This window comes from Polyodon spathula, chromosome 2 (assembly GCF_017654505.1).
Source record: "Polyodon spathula isolate WHYD16114869_AA chromosome 2, ASM1765450v1, whole genome shotgun sequence".
NCBI classification, from domain to species: domain Eukaryota; kingdom Metazoa; phylum Chordata; class Actinopteri; order Acipenseriformes; family Polyodontidae; genus Polyodon; species Polyodon spathula.
Window position 1 is genome coordinate 87,575,966 of NC_054535.1, and position 24,716 is coordinate 87,600,681.

Below are 24,716 nucleotides of genomic sequence, written 5' to 3' on the forward strand. Positions count from 1 at the left end.
CTGGTACAGGCATCATTGTATACACTCCAGTTTAATCTATTCTAAATAACTGCATAGCACATAAACTGCAATTATCTTATTTATTCTTTTGCTTTTAGTAATAAAATATTTAATTCATCCTGCAGCAAACTGTATAAAAAAGTATGTTTGTATGTATGTATTTGAAACTGCAAGTAAACAACAATTGGAATGTTGCAGCTTATGCTTATATATATATATATATATATATATATATATATATATATATATATATATATATATATATATATATATATATCCAAAAAACACATTCTAGGCTAGCTCTTAATTGCCCATATAATCATTTATTCTATATAAATCACAGTTTAGAGAGAGAGAGAGAGAGAGAGAGAGAGAGAGCGAGAGAGACAAAGTTTGGCTTTTTAACCGATTTAATTTCCCTATATAATGCTTATTTTTTTTTACTCTTGTTTTACCTTTTAGTCTTGAACTATCAATTTGTTCTCTCTCTTTATCAAACGTTTCACAAATAACTTTTTTGAATATGCTCCATCCCTCTAAGAGAACCCACATTTTCAGCACACTTTTCAGAAGACATTTCCTCCTGGAGGAAACAGACTTATATCTATTCTTAATATCACCCCTCCAGCCCTACACTGATACGATGCCTTGCGTGCTCATCTTCTGGTATAGAGTGAGAAGGTATAAATATTGCATGGGGGAGTAAAATCCTCTTGGGAACCTGTTCAATTTTCTTCCATCTCACTGACTGCATCTGCCACTAATCTTTTTCGTCCCAGTTCAGCCGACAGAGTGAGCCAACATCTGTGTGTGTGTGTGTGTGTGGGGGGTGGGGGGCGTGGGGTCTTACAAAAAATAATGCACAGGAAAATAAGAATCACTAAGTGTCAAACAGGTTTTGGCATCTTAGTTTACAGTTTGGGGGGAATTGGCTCTCCTTGAATTTCAATTCTTATTTTCAGACTGAAAGAGACAATTTTAATATCTGCAGAACAGGTCACCACGACAGGTCAGATGGTTAAGGAGGAATCTCAGTGTTTCCTGGACCCGGCTCTTCTCCCTGGGCATGAAGCGCTATAATGCCAACAGCGTTGCCAGAAAAAACAGTACAGATGCCAGTAGTAGGCGTGGTATCCTTGGCGTATTTGCTGCGCTGTTGTCTCTGCGGGATGGCTCAGCTGACTCATGTACAGTGTCATCTGTTTTGACAGAAAATATACATGTTACACAGGAGTCAAGGGGTTAAAAAGCATTTAGTTGTTAAAATAGATCAAACGCCAACAGCAAGTACTACAGCTATCTAATTACGATAAACTAGATTATTTTGCGCAATACTGCTTTTCCAACTTCACTGCATGACATACGCGTGTTGAATTAGTACACAGGCTTACAGAGATGCAAATATTAAATTCCAGGATGTATTTCTTTAACAATCAACACAAACAGTATCAATGATTGTGTTTTCTTTGCCCCTTTTATTTTTAGCAAGGTGAAAAACAATTGAATGCAAGGTGAAAACCTAAAGCCACCGTTATCTTATGTGGTTTGACCTATTGATTTCTTTTTTGTTTTGTACTGAAGCAGCTCCTGATTTGTCATATTAGTAATAATTGTGAAGCACTTGCAGAACATGCCATGCACTCAGTAAAACAGACAAGTGTGACGATATAAAGAGACACATAAATATGCTCCAAAGACAGAGCAACCAGTTCATTTACCAGGGAGGATCAGGCATGCATGCAACAGGGTTTTGCAAAGTCAACGGGACATATTTTAACAGCTTTACATTTCTTACCCTTGCACTACAGTACTGAATCATGCCAATTTACAGAGCCTGCCAGGCTCTGAAAAGCAGTATCTAATTCTGAGTGCATTAATAATAAGGAAATACTGAATTTGGGTACTGAGATTGTCTTTGAATCTCAGTGTGTAGTTACGGTACCAGTGGAAGAGGAATAGTTATTATTTATTAGTTATTATAGAAGATTTGTAGAACCCGATGACAGACTTTTTAAAATCTTTCACTAACCATTATTTCACAATAGTCCTGTCCTTGAGCTGTATCTGAACACACTATTCAGTATATTTACCAGAAATAAAATAAACAAAGGAAAACATAACCGAACACCTACTGGTCAAGCATTTGCAATAAGGATGAAATGCAAATAGGACAACTTAATACAAGATTATTTATTAGTAGTCTATTTAAAATCTTTGTCAAGCTTTTATAAGGGCTTAGGAGAAACAATGGGTGATATAAAAACATGTTCGGGCTCCTTACTGTCTATCGGCAAGCAAAGTCTTAAAGTGACACCATAGGGCATTCAAGCACATTCAGTTTGAACACTGTGTTAGTTACATGCAGAGGTTGGGCTGTATTGGAAACAGGGGTTCAGTTTAATTGCAGTTTTTTTTTTTAAAGGAAAGGAAAAACCAAACATATTACTATTGGTAGTATCCTAACAGTTCACGAATTTCTAGGCATCTTGATTAGATTTTCATGCTTTTTTCTTCTGGTGTTCCAACAAACTTCTTGTCATGTGGACATAAATGCACTGCTGGCGGTACACTTTGAAAGAGCATCAAACACAGCTATCATTACCATCCCCTTACAGCAGCGCAAGCAAAGCGTTCTAACATGTAACGCATGCCAAGAAGGGAAAGAACAGCCCTGAAGAACTAGAGGGAGTGAGGGAGGGAGGGAGAGAGACAGACAAGGGGAACATTTGTTAAAAAAGATTTTCTAAGCATACTAACCTGCTGGTTCTAATGAATTTTCTACTTTGTCGTTAACATCGAAAACACGATCATGAACACCTATAGTTTTCACACAGCTGTCTATAACAAAAATAGAGATAATAGCCAAATATGTTAGTGACACTTGTGATCCCCCCACCCCCACTGTTTAAAGCTAATGACACTACACTGAGTGCCACATTCTTCACATATGAAACAACAAGTTAGCAACCAGTATATTATCACAGTGAAAAAGCTTTCATGAAGAATAATAAGAAAAATATGAAAACCACAACATGTTTTATACAGAACAGATACCGCCCAGGATTTAACAGTAAGGATAAAATAACTCAATAAATCAATAAATAAAATTTTACGCCTCACAAGCTTTACATAAAACAACTTACTTGTTGGTCGCACAAAAACTTTCAGTTTCAGGCAAGTTCTCCTTCCATTCTCTGCAATAATAGATGCTGTAAAACAGGGAAAATAATTAAATATTAGAAAACAGATTGAAGATCTCCTTCAATGTGTTTGGTCAATACAAGGGCCTTAATCTCTGGTAAAGGACCTTGAACTATGTTTAATCACTGTTGCAAATCAATCCGCTGGAAAATATGTTGTAAGTCAATGTAGACTAAAGCCTTTTTCACACTGGCATGCTCTACCTGGGTTGGCTATGTGACAGTAAACAATATGCATATTAATGCCCTGGAAGCAGCTTGTTGCAGGCGCTTCCATCCAAGCTTCTCTGGATTGAACTGTCGGCCCAAATGTTGATTATAGCAAACATTTATTCATCCCTGCTGTAATCTGACTCATGCTGTGTCTCAAGAAAAACAAACATGGCTAAACAGAATAAACATTTCTTACGTAAGTGAAACCTTCACGCAGGCGTGGCTATTTGTTAGTTCGTCGGTTTATGAACGGCAGTATTGCATTTTGTCAGGCTCAACCCTGGTCAAAGTGTGTCAACCCACATCCTAAAGTGGGTCGCTGGGACCCGGGTTAACCCGGGTACGACCCAGGTATGTGGTTTCACACTACGTGGGATTGTGACCCCAGTAGCCAGAACACCCGACCGGACCCAGGTAGGCGTGCTAGTGTGAAAAGGGCTTTAGTCTGCTTCCTTGCTGTCCTATACATTCAATCCATCTACTTAAATGTAGTATATTAAATAAAGTTTTTTAGAATAGAATAGTGTTTGTTGTCAGTGGTAAGACAGTAACCACAATAGCAACTAGTGTCCAGTTTAAATGACGAGCTGAAGAAATTAAACAATCTGATGGTATCTGATTACTTTCAACAACTCTATTTCAGCACATCAAAGTAACAACACAGGCACAGTACTCTTCTTAGAAGGCTGTGTGATCCAGTTGTTAAAGAAAAGGGCTTGTAACCAGCATGGTCCATGGTTCAAATCCTGGCTCAGCCACTGACTCATTGGGTGACCCTGAGCAAGTGACTTAACCTGGTTTAATGGCAGAATGTGTAGGAGTCAAACCAGAAAATGAAGCCCAAGTGAAGGCTACCAGACCACAGATGGAATTCTGAGCAAACCGCATTACTTATGGAATAATGAGGAAAACATTTGTATTCATTAGTAACAGAAACCAGTGCTGCATAAAAACAAACAGAAAACCTTTCTTTAAGAATCCATTTTCTAAACAGCACTGTAACCTTCATAAGAGGGCTTTGCCTTCACGAGTCGAAGGCGAGGGCATTTAACATAAAGAGAAGGGCTTTACCAGATGGTAAATCTGTCTTATGAGGGTTCTATTGCTTAATTGAAAGTGACAAACTGTTTTCCTAGTGTGAAATTAATAGAGAAATATATTCAACCCCATATGAAGACCACCTTTATGCCTGTTTATGTATTTCCTCTAAAGAACAACAACTGTCTGTCCGTGTTAAGTCACCAGTAAAGATCACAAAGCATAAAAAAATAGAAACAGTTGTTACCAGCAGCTTTGTTTGTATGAGAATTTAGAAAACACTTTTTTTTCAAAATTCAGATTCCTGTCAAAAAAATGTGATCTACAAACGTAAGCTTTTTGGAGGACATTTATTGCTATTATCAGTTTTACACTTCAAATTGCGATCCTCTGTTTGTGATAACCTTTTTAGGGTCCTCAGTGTAGTTGACAAACTGAAGGCTTGGGTTTTGAGCCTGAGCTACAGTACAGTATGTAGAAATGCAGAAAAGAAACAACTAGTTTCAATTGGAACACAATGCACAATATTTCAGTAGTAATGGGGTTTTTTCTCTTATTAAACTGATAACCAGGTTAGGTATAACCAGAAGCTAGCCTAGGCTGTAAACTAAATCAGTGTCTGAAAGGCTCCCAGTGTTGATATGAACTGAAAAGGGTGCGCTTGGGGCATATTGCTTATAGTCTGTGGGTAGAGTCAGGAAATTGCCTCTTTCCTGTGGACCCTGCAGGCTGTGAGTTATGAATGGCTTTAAGTGAAGTGCATATACCATGTCGCATGACTTTCTTTCTAATTGGAACAACTTTTCACAACTTCTGACTATACGTCTTGATAGAGGCTCACAGTGAAGCCTTCAATTAGACAGGGACAAGATTATGGATTTAAATGTAATGCCACTGCAGGAAGGTTTTAAATAAAACAGTGGGTTGTTGAAATATAAAGTTTTATGCAAAACTCTTTCTAATTTAGCTATGTAAGCTTAGACATTTTCTTCCCTCTTTACTGCCTCACTTACTACTCCCACTTACAAAATTGTTTCAATATTTCTACTACACACTATACTTTGTTATAACCAGTTAGAGTTTACATCTGTATATAAAAACAGGCTTTTTTAATTAGTGATTTCCATAAGAAAACACCAAAACATAAGACCTTGTAAAAAAAATGTATTTAGGAAAAAATGGTGTAATGAGCAGGAGACAAACCAGAAATGTAAGACTTTTTATATGCAAGTTGAGGGCACCAGTAGTGCTATAAACTATAACGATCTTGCTTATTGTGACATTTTATAAAGAAGCTGAGACACAGAGATGGCTAATTATGCTATAATGTGCAATTCTTTAATGGAAATGAGTAGTACACCAGTTCAAAATACATAATGATCTAATTCAGTCGATATGCACAAGTGGTATATTAAATATAACAAAGGGTTAAATGGTGGACAACACCAAGGTCCATTCCAGTCTTTGTATTTTATTTTGAAGACATGTTGTTTCTGTAATACTAAAAACCACTGTGGCAGTAGTATATACTGTTTCCAAATTAAAAATGAACCCAAGTGTATTTTGCAGCCCCAAGCATGGGCCATAAAACACGTACTCCATCACACTTGCTTCATTTTAATGCATCACTAGGTTAATGGAAAAAACACGTCCCCATACTGTTCCTCTCTGTAGTAACTGCTCCCCTAGTCCCTGATAATAGGTCATTTGGACATCTATTCTTAATATTCAGTTTGAGGATCCAAACATTAGAAGAGTTGAAAGTGCTCAGTTTCAAATTAAATATATAATTTTCTCACATATTCTCAGAGTCAGTGTCAGTTCTGAGCAATCCATAGCTGTAGTCTTGGTGTTCCTAGCTGCTAGTGTTTGTCATGTAAGCAATGACCTGCAGAGCTTTCCAAAGCTCAACATGGGCTTCCAATTATAGTAGCACTACTTCAATTGTCTTTTCAAATAAAAGCCAGGATGAGCTCTGACATCAAGGAAAATGCATCAGCTCCACTCAATTCTACATTTAACAGTACAAATATATTTAATATTCAAAACTGCAATCTACTGAGCGCCCTATTAGCCAGGCAAAGCAAATGGGTACAGGGATTTTTCAGCACTCAAACTTTACCACTAAATTCAAAGTCACTTCGATAGCAAAATCACCACTATAAATTGTGACACATATGTCACACAGAGAATCCTTAATTTCTTCATAAGGGATGCTTGCAAATTAACAGAGCCTGGCAGCATTTTTGGGGTGCTAAATAGTATTTTACTATTCTGCCTGGTTACCATGATGGGAGGCAACTATCAGAATCCACCCTTGTAAATACCAATATAGCTATTAAAAATGCATTGTATCCTAAATTAATTCATATCCATAATGAGTTACAACGTAATTCACTTCTGTTTTACTGAAAAGTAATATCGGCCACAACTAGTTCTATAGTGGTACCCTGAAATTGTCATTATATTTTACAGAATTTGAAAGCTACTTCATTCAGTATATACTCAGTACTGAGATATGTACTGTACAAGGTGACAACCCCCCTGAAATTATCAATGCTCGATAAAAATAAAATAATTATCTCACTACCATGCTTGATTAAGAAGCTTGCTAGGTAGTATGTCTATAGTTGTATTTGCCCCCTGGAATTCAGCTGTTTTGCTGCTGATTTGCATCCAAGGCATGACTCACATCCACCTTCAATATAATATAATGTAACATTTAGATCTGGGCCCCGACAGCTGTGTGTTTTAAATTTAAACACTCTTGTCAGTTCAGAGCTGTGGGGAATTTCAAAATCAGCATTTACTTTTTGTAAAGAAAATGCACAAGTGTAGAAGCATTAAAAATGCAGTTTTTCATTATGTTGGCCACAGGCTATACTTCATCAATTTGTGCTAGTCAAAAAGGACAGCCTATTAGATGTAAAAGAAGCTAAGCACTCCCTCCCTCCTACACTCTCTCACATACACACGGTATAGTTTGTATTGTAATATGTTACCTTGGATAAGAAGTGTATGTAAATCAGCCAGGTAAAAGCAGCTGAAGTCATTGGTATTCTCCTTGGAAAAAAGTACCTGATTTACATGAATTGCATGGCTGAAGAAGCCTGCAACACATTAATGAACCCAAAAGTGATTCATTCTTATTTATTTTTTAGTATGTGGCTGGAGTGCATGATGAACCTTATTGTAATATCAGGACTACACAGAACATTGGATTTCCGAATTCTCACTCGTTACAAATGGACCAGCAGTTTCTGATGCATCATCATTTTTATCACAATCATTTTTTGGAATGCTTAGCTACATTACTGTTCTCCCTATTTAGGGCAGCAGTTTATGATGGACATCCCTAACCTGAAGAGATACTGTACAACTAAATAAAACAATTAAAAGAATTCAAATTAAAAATAAATAAAAGCAGGTAGTAGTAAACATATCCAACAATTAACATGTGTAAATGTGGTAATTTATATGACTGTGGGCAAAAATTGTAATATTTTTTTTTTGTTAACCGATTTAAATATTTTAATAAAATATGACATCTTTAACTCCATTACAGATGATAAAGTCTGTTTTGACAATCAAACAGATGGGATGTCATGTTTACAAAGAAATCATTTCATAAAATACAGACAGACATATACAAATATTGTATGGACCCCATTTTCGGGGTAGAATTATGTTTTTAAACTCTAAAGTGTACGCATGTATCATGTTCCAAAGGCATGCTAGATGAGGGAAACTTAACTCTAAATTCTTAAACTTTTTTGTACAGTATATTAGATTATATAAAAGTAATTGCAACAAGTACAAACCGATAACAAACAGTTGTCTTTTGAGAATACAGTTCCATTTATTTATTTATTTATTTTAACTGGGGTTGGAGTAAATGTACATGTAGTTTAAATTTAAGGCAGCAGCGATGGTAAACGACTAACATAAAAGCTAAAGCAACTATTCATGTTTGCAATTCATTTGACAAAGAAATTACATTTCTAAAACCCAGACATCATTGAACTGTTCCTACCCATAGCAAAGCTGTTTTTTCCAGTTTTATAATACTGGTGATACATAGATATAAGATAGATAGATAGATAGACGGGTGGATGGATAGATAGATGGATAGATATATAGATATAAGAGATAGATAGATAGATAAATATAAGATAGATAGATAGCTAGATAGATAGATAGATAATTCACTGAGCATATACTCCTGTATTCTCTAGCAGAAAAAAAAAAAAAAAAACATTTCTGCACTACTCCAGGGAAGTCTATCCTCTCAAAAGCAAGCTGATTTGTATGAATTTGTAACACAGGCAGCATGTTGGTTTTGTTAGTGGTAAGAACAATGCCTACCATCCCAGTTCCTCTCTACTGCAGGTTCAGGCAATTCATTCTATAAAGTAAGTGACCCTACAAAGGGCAGTTACATGCAGGAACTACTGTCCTAAAAACTGTGAAAGATGAGTTATTTGACCATGGATTGTCCCTAGACAATCAACACTGAGCTTTAAATAAACGGCATAACCCATTCACTGGCACGGATGAAGTATAATAAAGCTTAATCAGACATTTAGAAGCAATGCAATCTTTAAAAAAAACCTTAAGAACCATGTCTTAACTCTATGACTCCAGACATAATACATTAGCTTAATTTATCCAATTTAAAACATAAATGTCTAATATGGATATAACATTCTCACTTCATACAAAATGTCAACAACTGCCCTCATTGAAGACATTTTAAATGTGCCTGTAAGCATCCTAAGATGACTGTGGACAACCTATGACTCTTCCCAGTGCTGTTATATGAAGACTGCTCTTTAAAGCAGAAATATCATCAGTTTGTGAAATCTCAATCCTGCTGTGAATTGTATGTTACAGTCACAGCTGGCAGTGATAAAATCTTTTTTTTTTTTTTTTTATAATGCAGGATGGGTTAAATTGCGCTGTTTTCAATATTTTCTGTTCTCAAATTTACTAAAACATTTCATCCTGGCCTCCCAGCAACTGTTATCCGATCTGCTCTTTCTGTTTTCAAAATAACTTTTATGTCAAAGAAGTCAACCTGGCTTGCAGGCGAGATTATACGTACAAGTCTGATTTGAAACAGAACTGGACACAGTGCACATAGCCATACAGAACCTAATACCAGTGCCTTCTTTCCCATTGCAAGACAAAACCTTGACATGATATAACCTTTGTCAGGAGACAGGAAATGGCCTTGAAGGAGATCATTAAGCAGATGCTGTACACACACGAAGAGTCAAGGGATGCCGATGCTGTGGCAGATAAACTGCCTATTGCTGTTTACTCCCTGCCTTATATTCCCTCCAGTGTGAAATATGAACTAACCAACAAATGGCCAGTGTGTTCCTGTCACCCAGCGGGGGACGTGGGCCACCGCTGTGAGAAGCGCTGTGAAAAACCTGAATATCTACTATGAATTCACTATTTATGCATCACAATGGAAGATTGACTAGGAAAACACTGTAGTTGGCTTGTATTATCTGTTAAGTTCCAAAGGCATGTTTTAGAGAAATGTAAGGCAACGCTGATGTTAAACCGTTAACTTTAAACCTAAGCAACTATTTTATTTTTTTCGCAATTCACTTGAAAAGGCACCTAAAAATGAATGCTCAAGCTGCTATTAAGTGTTTTGAGGTTAAAGTTACAACTTTACTTTGCCTGGGTGGTTGCTTCATGTCTACAGCCAGCAACTTTATGACCTTAACTGTAGCCAAAAGTTCAACAAGCATTTGCCCAACGTTCTGATTACATATCAATGGACAGCATACAGCTCGAATAAGTTCCACAAAGTGGACTAAGAATGCTACTTAGACAGATAAGGGGAACAAGGTCCACTGAATTACATTCTTACAATTATTAATAACAATGGAACGAACACATTTAAACTCAAAACCATGTGTCACTGTTTTGAATGCGGTTCTACAGGAAATTTTGTATGTTTCATGCCAGCAATAATTTGCTATTATTTTTACTATTTGTTTAAATGTCTTCCTTTTTTAAAATCTCTCAAGCATGGAACATCTCTAATCTATATATTGTAGATGAGCAAAATGACCCCTAAGCAGAAATCTAGCTAGTAACGCATTGGGTCTTAGTTTTAAGCCTTGTTTATCCTAGCCAACACAGTATGTATGAACTTCCATTTCTTGTTCTAGATAAAACAAGACTGAGTTTTGTTTTTCAGGGGGGGGGGGATAAAACCCAAACAATATTGGATTTCCAGTTTGTTTGATTAAAATCAGACCTCCGATTCACTATATTAGAAAAACATGCTGCCTTAAGCATGTTGGAATCCAAGGTTCACTGTCTAATGCACACTACTCTTCAACCCAAAGGCCTGCTCCCTAACCTTTCTGACCCCTTCTTAACAATCCCTGTCAGCTCCACACACATTCTTTGCCATTATTCATAGACAGCTAATACAGTATTCCACTGAATTGCATGCAGATGTGCAGAATATTAAATAGCTCCCCGCGTTTTCCTGAGGGCAGTCAATTTTACATCTGCACTCTTCCACAGAAATAAAATAAATGTTGGCCAGATAAGAAATCATGCTGCCTCATCAGCTAGATTGACAATTTTACTTTTCAACTGAATGCCTGGGCTGCCAAAAAATGAAGAAATATGGCCTCAATTTGATTTTATCCTGTGCTCGCTTTTGTTGATTAACTGGTTTCTGCTGTTTGAATGAATTACATCAGGCTTCTGTCTGCTCCATATAATTTTATCAAAAAGATAACAAATCACCCTTATAGTGACACCTCGCACAAAAATGGGACACAACATCAAGTCGGGTTTCTCTAAAATGAGCTGCTGGAACTGTTAATCTTTATCTAAGGGCCATAACAAGTGTTTTGTTGTGTGTGCCAGTTTTAAACAATGCTTTTTAAATAGAGGCTTGTTAATGTTAATTTCTCTTTCTCTTTACCCATGGCCCCATCCTCCTTTTGTTCAAGCTCAGAACTGTACTCAGGCTACTTGAAAAATAATAAGCTGATTATGTTTGTATAACAAGACCTACTGAAATGTGCTCAGCAGGTTTAATGTATAGTGATTATTTCTAACATCCAGGTGTTCATATCAAGTGTAAAAACCAAAGCACCATATGCAAAGTTGAGGGAACTTGTTACTTAAGTAACGTGTTATTGTAATAATATTACTTTTGTCAATAACGAGGTAATATAATGCGTTCAATTTTTTAGGGAGTAACAATATTAGTTACTTTCTGCAAAAAAAAAATAATAATAAACAAGCTCCTCTCTCTGTACATTTCTTTAAAGCCAAAGTAGACTTTAGTTCAGTTGCTGTGATGCAACAGACTATTTAGATTTATAAATGCAACGTTTAAAATAGATTGACAATGTAAGCTTTGAAGAACTCAAACTCAAAAATACTTGATAATTGATGCATAGCATGTATCTACAAAATGCATTTGCATATATTACATTCATTTATCTAACACAACGTTTTATATATTATGTCAGTTTCTTCCAACTAACGCTCTCAATAAAAAAAGCTTTTATGTAACATGTTTATTTTTACCTCCTTATGACTTGTGAAAAGTTGGACATATAGTTGGACATATTTTAATGATTACTACTTTTTTATTCAGTAATAAGTAAGGGCATTATATTAGTTTTTGTTCAGAAGAAACAAGTAATAAGTTACTTTTTTTTTTTCAGTAACGTGCCCAACACTGATCACATTGCAGCTGTAATTAATTAGCAAAGATTAGGCTCATTCATTTTATATATATAAATAGAGAAATATAGTTTTCTGAACTTTTCAATACACAATTTATTAAGTGCCTAGTACAGCAACTGTGTACTATCACTTACCTATAATCCATATTTTCCCATTAAAATAAAGCTTGACATAGCATGTAATGAAACGGTTGGTAAAGTCAAGAACAGAATGTCAAACTGTCCTTGAATAACTGATTAGGTAAAGCTACAAGGCTTGTTGCATCTTCATTATCACCAAAACAGCAACATCTGATGCATATTGTCTCAATTGTCTGCAAATAAGAAATGTTTGGGCTTCTGTTCACCCATAAGGTCAAACTTTTCTGCTAAAGGGTGCTGGGTAAGATATCTTTCCATTAGCAGACATCCAGCTTATACTATACATTATACATAATCCACGTTTCCCTGTGTATGCCTCTTTGTTTTGTCACATGATGATGATCATACACAGCACCCTACTCTTCATAGCACAACTTACTAGAATTAAACCATTCTTTGTTTTCATCACTTTTATGTTACTTGATTTGAATACCCAGCTCAGCGAGGGGACTTTCAACTGTCATCTATCAACTGACACTTCATAAAAAATTAAATAAAAAAAAACTAACAGAGATCCAGATAAAATATCTAACTGATTTAATAACCAGCTTATGCTTTATACAGATGTATAATCATAGATAGGGAAACTGCTGAGAACCAAGAAACATTTTTTTTTTTTAATATAGAACGAGGATAATACCAATCTCTGTGGAATCTATACTGAGGAGACATAGCAAACACAGGGAATATCATTAGAATAGAAACATGATACAATATATTAAAAAACAATAAGAGACACAAACAAGAAAGTAATTCACTCTTGAGCTTGTGCTGACATTTACAAACTGCCCAAGCTTATTTTTTTAATGACATCAGCACAAGAATCAGAGTGAATGGACAGTGTGGATAGTTTAACAAAATGATCGATGTGCCTTGTTTTAATATTCTAGTTGAAAAATTATCCATACTGGAATGGTTTACTTGTATATCAGGCTTGTGTTATGTTTTGAATACAAAAAGGAAACACAGTTAAGATGACCAAATACTTTGACTGTGTATCTTGGATTTAGATATATTTAACACACTTTTTTACAATCTAAAAAAAGAGTAAAACATCTGAATTTTACGCAATGAAAAAAGCCTAAGGTTATTTTCATATAAAATGTATATGAAATGTTTAAATGTTTCTTTGATACATCTAACACCAGTACTGCGAACAGTGTAGTTTCTCAGTTTGAGAAATAAAGGAAAGATTCCTTAATCCCTGGCCACATCACTTTCTTGAACCCCAACTAGAACTACTGAGTCACTTGGAAATGTGTTTCTGGGATTGTTTTTGATCCATAACTTTAAAATGAAACTATAAGTGAAAAACTTGACTTGAGTGTCTTATAAATGTTACTTTATCTGTAATGACTGATGGCAACAATATTTAAGAGCATGGATAAGAAATGCACTCATCCCTCCCATACGTTGTCCTGACTCTAAATCCTCCCATGGACCTCGACTATAGGTGCTTCTCTGTACTCACTGCCGCCCTGTGATATCTTAAAGGTCATCTTCCTTGTATGCCCAATGCCGGCTTCCATAGCCCTCAAGAGATATTTGTGAACTGGTTATCAGAAGAGCGGTTTCTTACTGAAGTGCTTTGTGTTGTGTGAAATGGCTGCTTTCAAAAAAACTGCAGAGTTTATGCTGATTCACAAACAACTCATTCCCAAAAGGAAAAGGGAACAATTAAAACATTAACAAAAGTTTCAAATCCCTCACTGACAAAGTTGTCTGGATAACCTTCATACCATATCTGGGTTAGTTTCTTTTTTAATGTATTTGTGCTGCAGGGCTTATGGGGTGGACGGGGAAGAACATGAGTGTTCTAAATGGTCTCATTTTTTTTTTGCTCTCTTCTTTGCAGGTGAGTTACTGTAGATCTAACCAACACCGCAGAGGATTGAGCAGAATAATTTCGTTATGACTGTCTATATGTCCAGACTGCTAAGATAAGATTTAATTTCCCATGTGAAGCAGTTACAGCTTTAGTCTTTAAAAAAAATATTTGCAAACCCTACCACCAAGTTTGTACTTCTTTTCTCAAAAGTTAGTAGTCACTTTTTTAAAAAAATGTTTTATTATGTGTGTCTGCTTATAAAATATACTCACAGATATAATAATATTCTCTGCCTGGTCGGAACTCAAAACCTAAAGAGAAGGGGGTAAAGAGCTGGAATTTTTCGGAGAACTTGAGTGGTCCATTGGGCGAGTGAGGCCTGTTGCACTCCCATCTCTTAAAGCCTTTGGAGGTGTGGTCACATGTGCTGTAGCCATCGTAGTTCACCATGTAAAGCACATATCGTTCCGTCTTGTCTTCCGGTACGGAGTCTGCGTAGTGAGGGCAGAACACATCCAGGTAGTCATTTATACACACGTCAATGTGGTAGTCCCCTCTTTGGAACCTGAGAGAAAAAAACAAAGGCATTTCCAGTAAGCTCAATGATTAAACCTGGATGTTACCCTAATCACCGTAATACTGTTGTACCTGTAAAATTTATCAAAACACAACTTTCTAATTCCAGTTTTTTTTTTTTTTTTTTTTTTGGTAAGTAATTCAAATTAAATTCTGATTTGTCAAACTAAAGCTGTTCTTCCAATGACAGGATGAAAATAAAAGTTTGTTTTCTTTTTTTTTTTTTTTAGGTTGAATTGTCTGGTTCAGATAATCATTTTCATGGAATCATGTGGTATGTTTTGTGAAACAACTGTAACAAACAGAGGTATCCATTTATGAAATCCATGTAAATGACATAAGTACGCACTGCTGAATTGTGGTTTTGGTTAATGGAAGGAGTGGCTACCTAAATCCATAAAATAATGCTATTTTTATGTTCAAAGCATACCAGATGTTAACTCCTTACCACAGTCAAAATAATCCTTGATAGGCTGGTAAAACATGTGTCTTACTGGTGCCAGAATGGTGCCCACATCCCATCTGTACATTGGCACTTTAGGTATAAGTGGCATAACATCACATCTGTGCATTGTCAAGTTAAAGCAAATATTCCATAAGAAGCATAGGGATTTTGCTTTGAGAAATTTTACTAACTTCAATTTTATTTCAGTTCAAGGAATTGGCTGGCACCAGCAGTAAAAGGCCAGTGAGCCATTGGTCAGCAAAATTAAATTTCTTCCACCATGGAAAGAATTACCACAATGATAAACTCACAATAATGGGGTTATGAAAAACTTAGATAATGCATTGTATGAATTCGCGTAATTGCCCACCTTTGATTAAACAAACTGACGTTTGCACATTAAACTAAGTGTAAACAATTCAAACCAGAAGGGTAGAAGCAGCTTCCACTAATGCAGACAGCACTTCATCAAGGGGCATGTAAGCCACTAATGTCTGTCTGTCTGTCTGTCTTTTTTTTTTTTTTTTTTTTTTTTTTTAAAAGAAGTTTGGTTCTTCTGCCAAAGTACACACAGACATGAAACATGATTTTAAAAAAAATGGGGCTCCATGATATTAATTATCAGCACAGCCTAACCCGACAGCACTGTTAAGAGACAACTGAGAAAGCTGTCTGTAGACACCGGCACAGCTGTTTTTAGTGACAAAAAAGATTCTTAGACATCAGTGGAAGGAGGCCTTTGGTAAGACTCTCTCTTAAGAGTTATCAAGTGTCTGGTATAACTCATTATGAGGACATTGGTTATTTGATACATGTTTCATCAGTGGCCAAGAAACAAAGGTCTTCTCTTTTTTTCTCCTCATAGTATAAAACAACAATTTCACATGCAATTTTCTAAAAAGGACAATTACCTATAAACACCCACAAATACACTTGCTCATTTAACTAGACGATTGCTACAATATCAATCAAATATTCTTTACACGAAAGAGCTGAAGGTCAGCAGAACTTACTCATTTAGGATACAATGTTACACCCTGTTCTGTATTACTTACTAACTAATTCATTCTACCTGGTGTTAATTTACTTCTCCAAATCGGTCCTACTCGTATATATTCAGGTTCATTTAAACCCACACCGTCTGCCTGTCTTGGTCTCTCAGTCTAGACTACAAATTAAACCAAAAGAGGAGGGCAGATGGGTCAGCACAACTGAGGAGAGCTACAATCAGTTAGATTTTCATTATCAATTGAAAAGGTGGTTTGGCAACAGAAAAAAGATTGAGTCTTAAGAGCTGCGGATAGCCCAATGCACTGCCGACAGAAAAAACACAAACTGAGTGATCTGTGAACTGTTGTCTCTGCTCAGTAAGCATGACTCCAAGCAGTAGGAGAGGCACAAATCATGACATGGTGGTTTAATCACAAGCCTACTGTAGTTCATTTAAAGCGCTTTGTGATGGTGGTCCACTATGAAAGTTGCTATATAAAATAAATATCTATTGACTGATTTTGCACTGATAAATTCAGTCTAGTTTTCCCTTACAGTACTATACAATCCTTATGGCGTAATGTCAGACAATGTCAACTGATATCTCTTCTGTTTCACACCTCTTAAGAACCGCCTACTGTCTGCATATTATTCAATAAACTTAAAGATACTGACAATGATAACTCAGCACTTATTGTAACTAGATGTAATGTGAACTAACAACAGCATGTAACACTATAAAGTACAGTAAACCTTAGCTAAAATGAACTCTTTGGGTTGTTCGTTATACTGAGGGGTTTGTTATAGCGAAAGGACAATCACAATGAACAGTAAACTGTTAGAGTAACTTAAAGACATGAGATTGTGAATAAAAGTAGAATCACATGTACCAGTTTGTCTCATGTATGTAGTATTCTGCCTTTGCTTTATTCTGTTTGTTAAAGAATTAAAACACAGTACAGAAATCCCAAATTGAAGCTGATCATTTATTCAAAATAAATTTGACATGAATCGTTTCAAAGTGCACCAAATCTTAATCCAACATGCAAGAGTCCTAAGCTTGTCTTTCATTCCAAATCACCCCGACATGAAAAGTTCAAATCCTCACGTTTTTTTCATTGTTGTTTTTTTCTTTAATCAATTTTGCTTTGCCGCATGGTTGTTTAACAATCTGAAAAAGTGGTTTTTGACAACCTATAGTCACGACAGAGACATGTCTGCGTTACTCTTTTCTTCAAATGTTCAATATAGTTTCCAGCTTTGTTGTAACAAAATTATTTTAATTTCGGCGGCATAGTTAAACAGCGTGCGTTTTTTATTAAGACAAAAACGTTGACTTCACTGCGGAGGTGTCTCCCGTGCTTACAGACCGGGATGTTGACAGTGCGTGTTTATGTTAATTTTATTATTATTTGGTGTCCAGGGGCCAGGTTCGTTATAGCCGAAGGTTCGTTATAATGAAGGGTGTTATAGCAAGGGTGTACTATACTATAAAATAAACAACACATCTACAGCATACCCCAATCGTAAAACAAATTATTCAAGCAACACAATAATATTGGTAGACCACTCAACAAAATGTGTTGAAATTCTCTTCAGGAAATGTAAGCAGGCAATAATGCTGTGAAAGGTGTGGTCTTTCTAATTATCAGACAGCTTCAGTCTGACATAACATTTTCAGAAAATTATCAGAAAATGATAATATAGTGGTTCAGAACTGACCTTTCTTCCACAGTGGCAGGCAAATTATAAGTAGCAAACCTTTGCAGACAGATACAATGAGAATGTGTGTTATGACGTACAACTGGGAAATTTCTTCTTTAAGCAGACATGAACATGCAGTCAGTCGCGAAATAAAACAGGAGGATTTCTGCTTCATTTTTTGCCAAGAGACCTTTTACATGGTTCCAAATTCGACGCCTAGAGTCCCTCTGGCAGCTGTGAGTGCTATTATTCCTCAGTACACCTCAGCACCTGTGGCAGTGAAAGTTTTCAGCTGAGAAAGGCAGTCCTTCACTCACTTATAATTTATAAGGGTTCATTCAAAACTGGAACTCGATGGCAGGCTAATTGTCAAATTATGATAATTGCATGCCTTTATTATGCAACAGCTGTTCAAAATGAGCTTGAGGTGACAACATAGAGAGCTAGAAGTTGTTGTGTAATAAACTGGCTTGGCTAGCTGAGTTTAGATATTTATTACCAGTTGATTATAACCCCAAACAGAGGCAGAACGAGGAACCAGTTACTTGTAACTCTCCTCTTTTTTGCCCAGTCTGCTGGAACAAGACTCCTGAAAGGCTGCCTGCAACGCTGCCTTCTGATTGGCCAATTTCCACTACAATTACACAGCTGAGCAGGATCGGTCCCTGTGCTGAATGAAGTTCATCAGCCTTCAGATTACTGTTTTATAGCAGTTCGTGCTACCCTATCACACTTGCAGGAGAAAGAGCTGTGATTTGTACTGTCTGCTTCTTGTCCCATGCACCTGCAATGCTGGCTTTCCTCCTGGCTCGCACAGTGGAACTGAAGCTCAGATATCATTTAGGTGCACATGTCTTTCTATAAAAGAAACCACGTGTTTATGCTCTTAGCAGCTGTACGGTTCTTGGAACTTCTGCCACACAGTTTCTGTATCAATTGAGCTTTAAAATCGGTAAATCCATAGTGCTCCAAAAGTAGCTGATTAACCATCTGGCTTACTGGGTCTTCTTTCATATATGTTGTAAGGGCTACTTACCAATGGTTAAGTTCTAATGTGAGTATGCATATTTTAGCCCTGGTTCTGTTTAAACACTAAATAAAATACATAAATAATCTTTGTTTTTATATAAACTGCAAGTTTCACTTTTTCTGAGTGCAACAACAACTGGATAAAAATACCTACTGTTCAAGAGTTAAAAATTATTTATGAATAAAACGAATAGAGCTATTAGTATTTATCACTGGACGATTTCACTGTACTGTAGGTTCTGTAAAGAGTTATCTGAAAGTCTTTGTTTGAACAGCCCTAATCATTTAGCCGTAGTTTGTTATGTTATTATTTCAATCAAATAACTCTCTTTTTAAAGCATATTTATAGTTATATTTGTGTGTATCCAAAAATTGCAGTTTCAAGTAAACCTAGATATCCAGGCCTGACCTTTCATGACTTTTCTCTCCCTCAGCTCCTGTGGTAAAGGCTTTGAGAAGTCTGCAGAGCTGAAACGGCACAATTGTGCCAAGATGTGTAGATGATAAAGTGAGTAGGTGAGCAGGGGGCACCTCTGTGCTGTGTGACATGTCAGCATACTGTAGGCTAAGCAAGAAGGTTTGTACTTGGTTCGTTCACCTGTTTCAACACATCTCTATTAAGGATTCTCTCTCTCTCTCTCTCTCTCTCTCTCTCTCTCTCTCTCTCTCTCTCTCTCTCTCTCTCTCTCTCTCTCTCTCTCTCTCTCTCTCTCATGAAATGGCTGCAGACACTCTGAGGCATTGTAATGTATATCCAGCAGTAAGAATGTTCATGTTGAATATAATTAGAAAGGACAGTCAGACCTGCTTAGCACATACTGTGAGCATGGAAAATATGAAATGAACACTACTGTTAAATAGTGCGACTGTGACTGTTAAATAACACACAACTATAGATAAGACTGGAAAAAAAGAAAAACAAATTCTACAACCTGTTTCTATTATGATTACTTATGGTGCTTCTGATAGTCAGTCTTGGGAATCAGAAATTATTTTGTAAAATCTACTCAATATCAAAATAATTGCTATCTGGACATTTAAATGAGATATCCACCTAATTAGAACTTGAACATATAGCTAATAACTTTGTATAGATAGGTAGACTGAAACATGATAAACATTTCAAAGACAGGCAGACATTAAACCCCAGTCCAAATATGGAATGTACCAGTGCGCCTTCAGAGATCTTAAAAAATATTAGCAATAGTATTTATAATCATTAAGCATCTGTACTTCAAAGAGTCATGCACTTCGCTCCCCCAGAGCTCTAAGCATTAAAAACAGATGCATTGGTGGTTTCTCTGTACCATCACAGCTGCAGCTAATATCCAATGAACCTATACAACATTAAACCAGTAGACAACACTGACCTGTGCTTACTCATCCCCTTCAAACTGTCTGCATATGCTTCGCACATGTAAATTAAGTTACCAACAAACTCTAGTGTAGAAAGTAGTCCCAAGATTTAGATAGTCCCTCTCCTTCAAAGAAAACAGAAGCCCCCTCCATCAAGGCGGTTCAGCTTTCTGACCTTCTGCCACAAGTCTTGTTTTCCACATTTGTAGCCTGTGAAAGGGTCAGAAAGTCCCCAAACAGGCTGACAAGACAGGTGACTGATGAGTAAAAAAATCTAGACCCCTTTTTTTCCTTTGGGGTCAACAGCAGTTTCAGTTCAGACTGGGCAACTAATACTGGGAAGGTTGTATTTCCTATCCATTTGTCACTGTATCTGTTAATAATTAAAAGGATGAATTGCCCCATCTATTTTGTCTGTTAAGACAGGCTAATGAATCAAAACGAGATCAGCATCACAAGGTTTGTCATCAACTGAAAAGAGCTTTTGTCTTTAAAAAAATGCTTCCTTTGAAATGTGATGGAACTATAGGAAATTGTGGGATTCATATGTTTGTTTTTGTTTTTTTTTGAAAATCACTATGCCAAACTGGCTAAAACCTAAATGTGTATTTTGAACCTAAAAGGACATTTTAACAGGCTATAAGCACTTTATAATTTATTATTGTTTTTAACGCTGTCTAAAATTTTCTGCAAGGAACAAATAAAAACAGAAAAAGAAAAAAGAAACTTAGTTGCTGGAAGGAGCAGTGCATTGTTTTAAATTTGGCTTGCATAATCCTCCATAATTACTTGAGTTGCTTCTCTTTCCCACTACGCTGGCCAGGTTGAGAAACACAATTTCATCAGGTTTTCAGCTCCCTGCACACCTGTTTGGGGAGTTTAAGCCAGCAGCACACATAATCAAACCTGTACTACACCTGCTCTCGAACACTGAAAACTCTACAGCACTGAACATCTGTGGTCCGGGCTTTGCATGATAAATCTCCCTCCATTCTGAGGACTTTTTGGAGATAATTATGTCTCTCAGTTTCCCTTGAGCAAAGGTAATTTAAGGCTTTGGCCTTCAAAAACATTCTCAACAATATGGTGAGCAGATGGAGGTCATTTTCTTCATTTTTTATCATCTTTCTGGGCAGCTCCAGCATACATGGACCTCAGCATATCAGCTCGATATTGTACCATGCATGGCTGGTTAAAGCTAAACTATATCTACTCCCTCTCAATCGTATTTATTCCTCTGCTTGTGTGGTAGTTGACCACAAAGACTAGAAACACAAATGTGGTCCTTTAACTAGCAGCCCAGTTCATTTCTGACAATTGTAAGGCTTTTCAAACATGAGCAAAATACAAATTAAAAAAAAGTAAACCAGGTGTATTGTCAATTGGTTTCACAAACGTGTATTCTCAAAGGGCTGTTTCATGCAGAAGACATAATGTTATGAAGTAAACATTCAAATCAGAAGTTTATTCACGCTGAATGCATCAGCCAAAAGTGAAGCAGCAGTATAGCAATCAGAGAGCTTTAAACTCTCCAGAGACAAATGACAGGTTTTTATGCTGCAGCAAGTTCAGTATTGTTGAAGAAGCGCAACCTGTGCTGCACCTTTTGTTTCCCTGTAAATTACACATTCATGAAAATGAATTGTTGAGCTCATCTCATTATACAACAAAACACCCACAAAAATGACTGTAGGTCATCAAAGGCATCTGGCAGTGTATGTGGACTGACAGAAAGATAAATAAAATAGACACAGATAATGAAGTTTGCTGTGAACTAGACTGTTAGTTAGAGGCAGCATACATTTCGATTCTGCCATCAATCTCTGACTTTAACCCTTGGGGCCATCCTCCCTTTTTAATGAGCAGAGGGCTGGGACAGCGTTAAAGTGAAACTTAGACAGAAGGTGTGAGTATGATCTGAATTTTAAGCACTACTGCAATCTGCCCTATTTAGGAATTCATGACATCACTGCCTCGCTGTGTGTAGGGTAAGACAAGTGGAAGTGGCCATGGATGGGGGCTCCATCAGTACTTGCCAATTGATTTCCCCAGTGTTCAGGTGGCTGAGGCACAAACATGATGATACATGCTTGAACAGGACAGAAATAAAATCAAGTTACAAAAGACCTAATTTGTCTCATGCATACTGTTTAGCTCTGTTGATGCTGTAAAAGGAAGAAAAAAATATATATATGTCCAGAGGGCTCATTGTAGCAAAATGTAACAGATTAATAGAATTCCATACTATAATTATAAACATAAGTTCATCCCCCCACTTGCAAGCACACTCAGCTGTACTCGTTCCCCCAGTGGTAAGATCTATAACTAAAAGCCTATAAAATAAAATCTCAGCACCAACTGACCTTGTTGCTATGGTTCTGTGTTATTAACGATGTCACTGTTTTAATGAAAATGGAACCCCTTGACAGTAAGGTTCAAACCAGGAACCACAGAAAAGATCAAATAACAAATAATAATAATACATTGGGGGAAATACTCAATAACACAAATGACCTGAAATACAAAAAATAATAACACTAATCATTTGAAAAAATAGGCCAATAGTGTGATTTAGACTTGGAACCGTTAATATTAATTCAGCCAGTTCTGTACAATCTGTTTTGTTTAGAGATGATAAAGTACCTTTCATCCACAGCTCATTAAAACCAGGAGTAAGATGAAAAAGACAAAGCAATGACATTACATCTTACTTGTTAAGTTGTCACACAAAGCTGTTGGCAGTACCAAGACCGCAGTCGAACCGGCTCCCTCAAAAGCTACCAATCACTTCACGTCGCCTCACATCCCGGCTACATTGCCAGACACAGTCAAGGTTTATATGGGTTTTTTGTTCTTTACAGCAGCTATTGTGCTACTTTTATTCTTACATTTCCCCATCTGGCTCTATGTTGGACTAACAAACAAAAACATAACATCCCTGTGTAGCGTGTGCAAACAAGCGCACGGACAGCCATTAACATGAGAATTGGTACATGGAGAGGGTAGCTGAAGTGGTTTGTAAATGCAATCAGGCCTCCTGATGCGGAGAGCCACATGAGAAATTAGACAAGGCCTTACCCAGCTAATTGCCTCCCCTAATTGTGATGGTACTGGATTAGAAGGGAAAAAAAAAAACTCCCAACAGCTCACATGCAGAGATGCCAACTGGTTTTTATAATGCAAAGTGGAAATTGGCTTTGAAGGAACTATTATATAATTAACCCACCATTAAAAAAATGAGGGGATAAAAAAAAAATGGCAATAATTATACAGCAATATTTTTTAGTAAGCAGAAAATCATATCTGGCATAAATGGTCTTGTTCTGTTACATTTAATAATCAGGAAGACTGAACTGCATTATTAGTATTATTATAAGAAAGCATATAAATCTATTTAAAGAAAAGCAAAATGTTTAGACAAGATATGTGTCCAGTCTGCGTTTCACGATCCCAGTTTGCTACATGGTTTCTAAATGTTAACCAACACAAAAAAAAAGAATGGGGAAAAAACAAATTTTAAGTAACAATATAAAAAAATATGATCTTATGGCTGACGGATTGCCTTTTTGACAACAATATGTAGCAACGCATGGAGCTGAATTCTGTTTCGTGGCTTTGAAATCCTGAGTAGCAACGAAGTTTTACAGACAACTATATATGATTCAATTGTGTTGCAGTTCATCTTTCTTTCTGTCTCAATAAGCAAATTCTAATAACAGGTTCATAGATTATATTTTGCCTGCTTTCTGAAACAGCTGGGATTACCTAGTTATTGTTGTTTTTTTTTTTTTTTTTTTTTGTTTGTTTAATAACAATGGTTGTTTGAGAAAAGAACAAGACTTCTATATTTTCAAGGGAGAAACATTTATTGAAAAAGTACAGCATGTGTTTAAAATGAATAAATGACACAACCTTGTAGTTCTATCCCATAAAGGTTTGAATAAAAAAAATATTTTAAGACAATCCCAAGCAGTCAGCTATTGGAACATAAATTGTACACATCCTAATTTTACCCTTCATTGCTGGTGGCAATGCTCTTTAGAGAACAGGATCCAATGTTAGCATTATGACCCAGCAGCCAAAGGTCAACTTCTATTAATTCTCAGTACATGGACTGGTAAAGAGGCTATTCATAAATGCCTGAATTAGGTCATCAGCCTTCAGTAGCACATCAATTATGTAAAAACAGGTATACGACAGGCAGGAATATCAACAAGTGAATAAAAGCAAAAGCTTAGTCAGCAATGTAAGGATTGAATAAATGAATGACCAAATGTGCATGGATATTTAAATAGACAGGTAAATGAATAGAAACTATGCAACACACTTCATCACATGATGCCTAACAAACTCAAGCCACAGACTGCTTTTAAAGAGAGGAAATATATGAACCCATATGGCTTCTTCTACCCCTACTTGAATTTCATTAGATCAGTCTTTTAATGTTCTTCCTT

General features: G+C 36.4%; 1 protein-coding gene across 2 annotated transcripts in view; it reads right to left on the reverse strand.

Moving 5' to 3' along the window:
* Positions 1-283: 283 nt before the first annotated feature.
* The window catches only part of LOC121302937 (ephrin-A5-like), a 93,205-nt gene continuing 68,772 nt past the window's right edge, over positions 284-24,716 (reverse strand). The window contains exons 2-5 of one of the 2 annotated variants that reach the window (XM_041233308.1): positions 14,435-14,727; positions 3,144-3,209; positions 2,758-2,838; positions 284-1,199 (exon numbers count right to left, since the gene is read on the reverse strand). In XM_041233308.1, coding sequence (XP_041089242.1) covers positions 1,075-1,199; positions 2,758-2,838; positions 3,144-3,209; positions 14,435-14,727 — 565 coding nt within the window. In that variant the 3' untranslated portion in view covers positions 284-1,074. The remainder of the gene's footprint in view (positions 1,200-2,757; positions 2,839-3,143; positions 3,210-14,434; positions 14,728-24,716) is intronic. The other variant, XM_041233317.1, reaches the window with a different exon arrangement.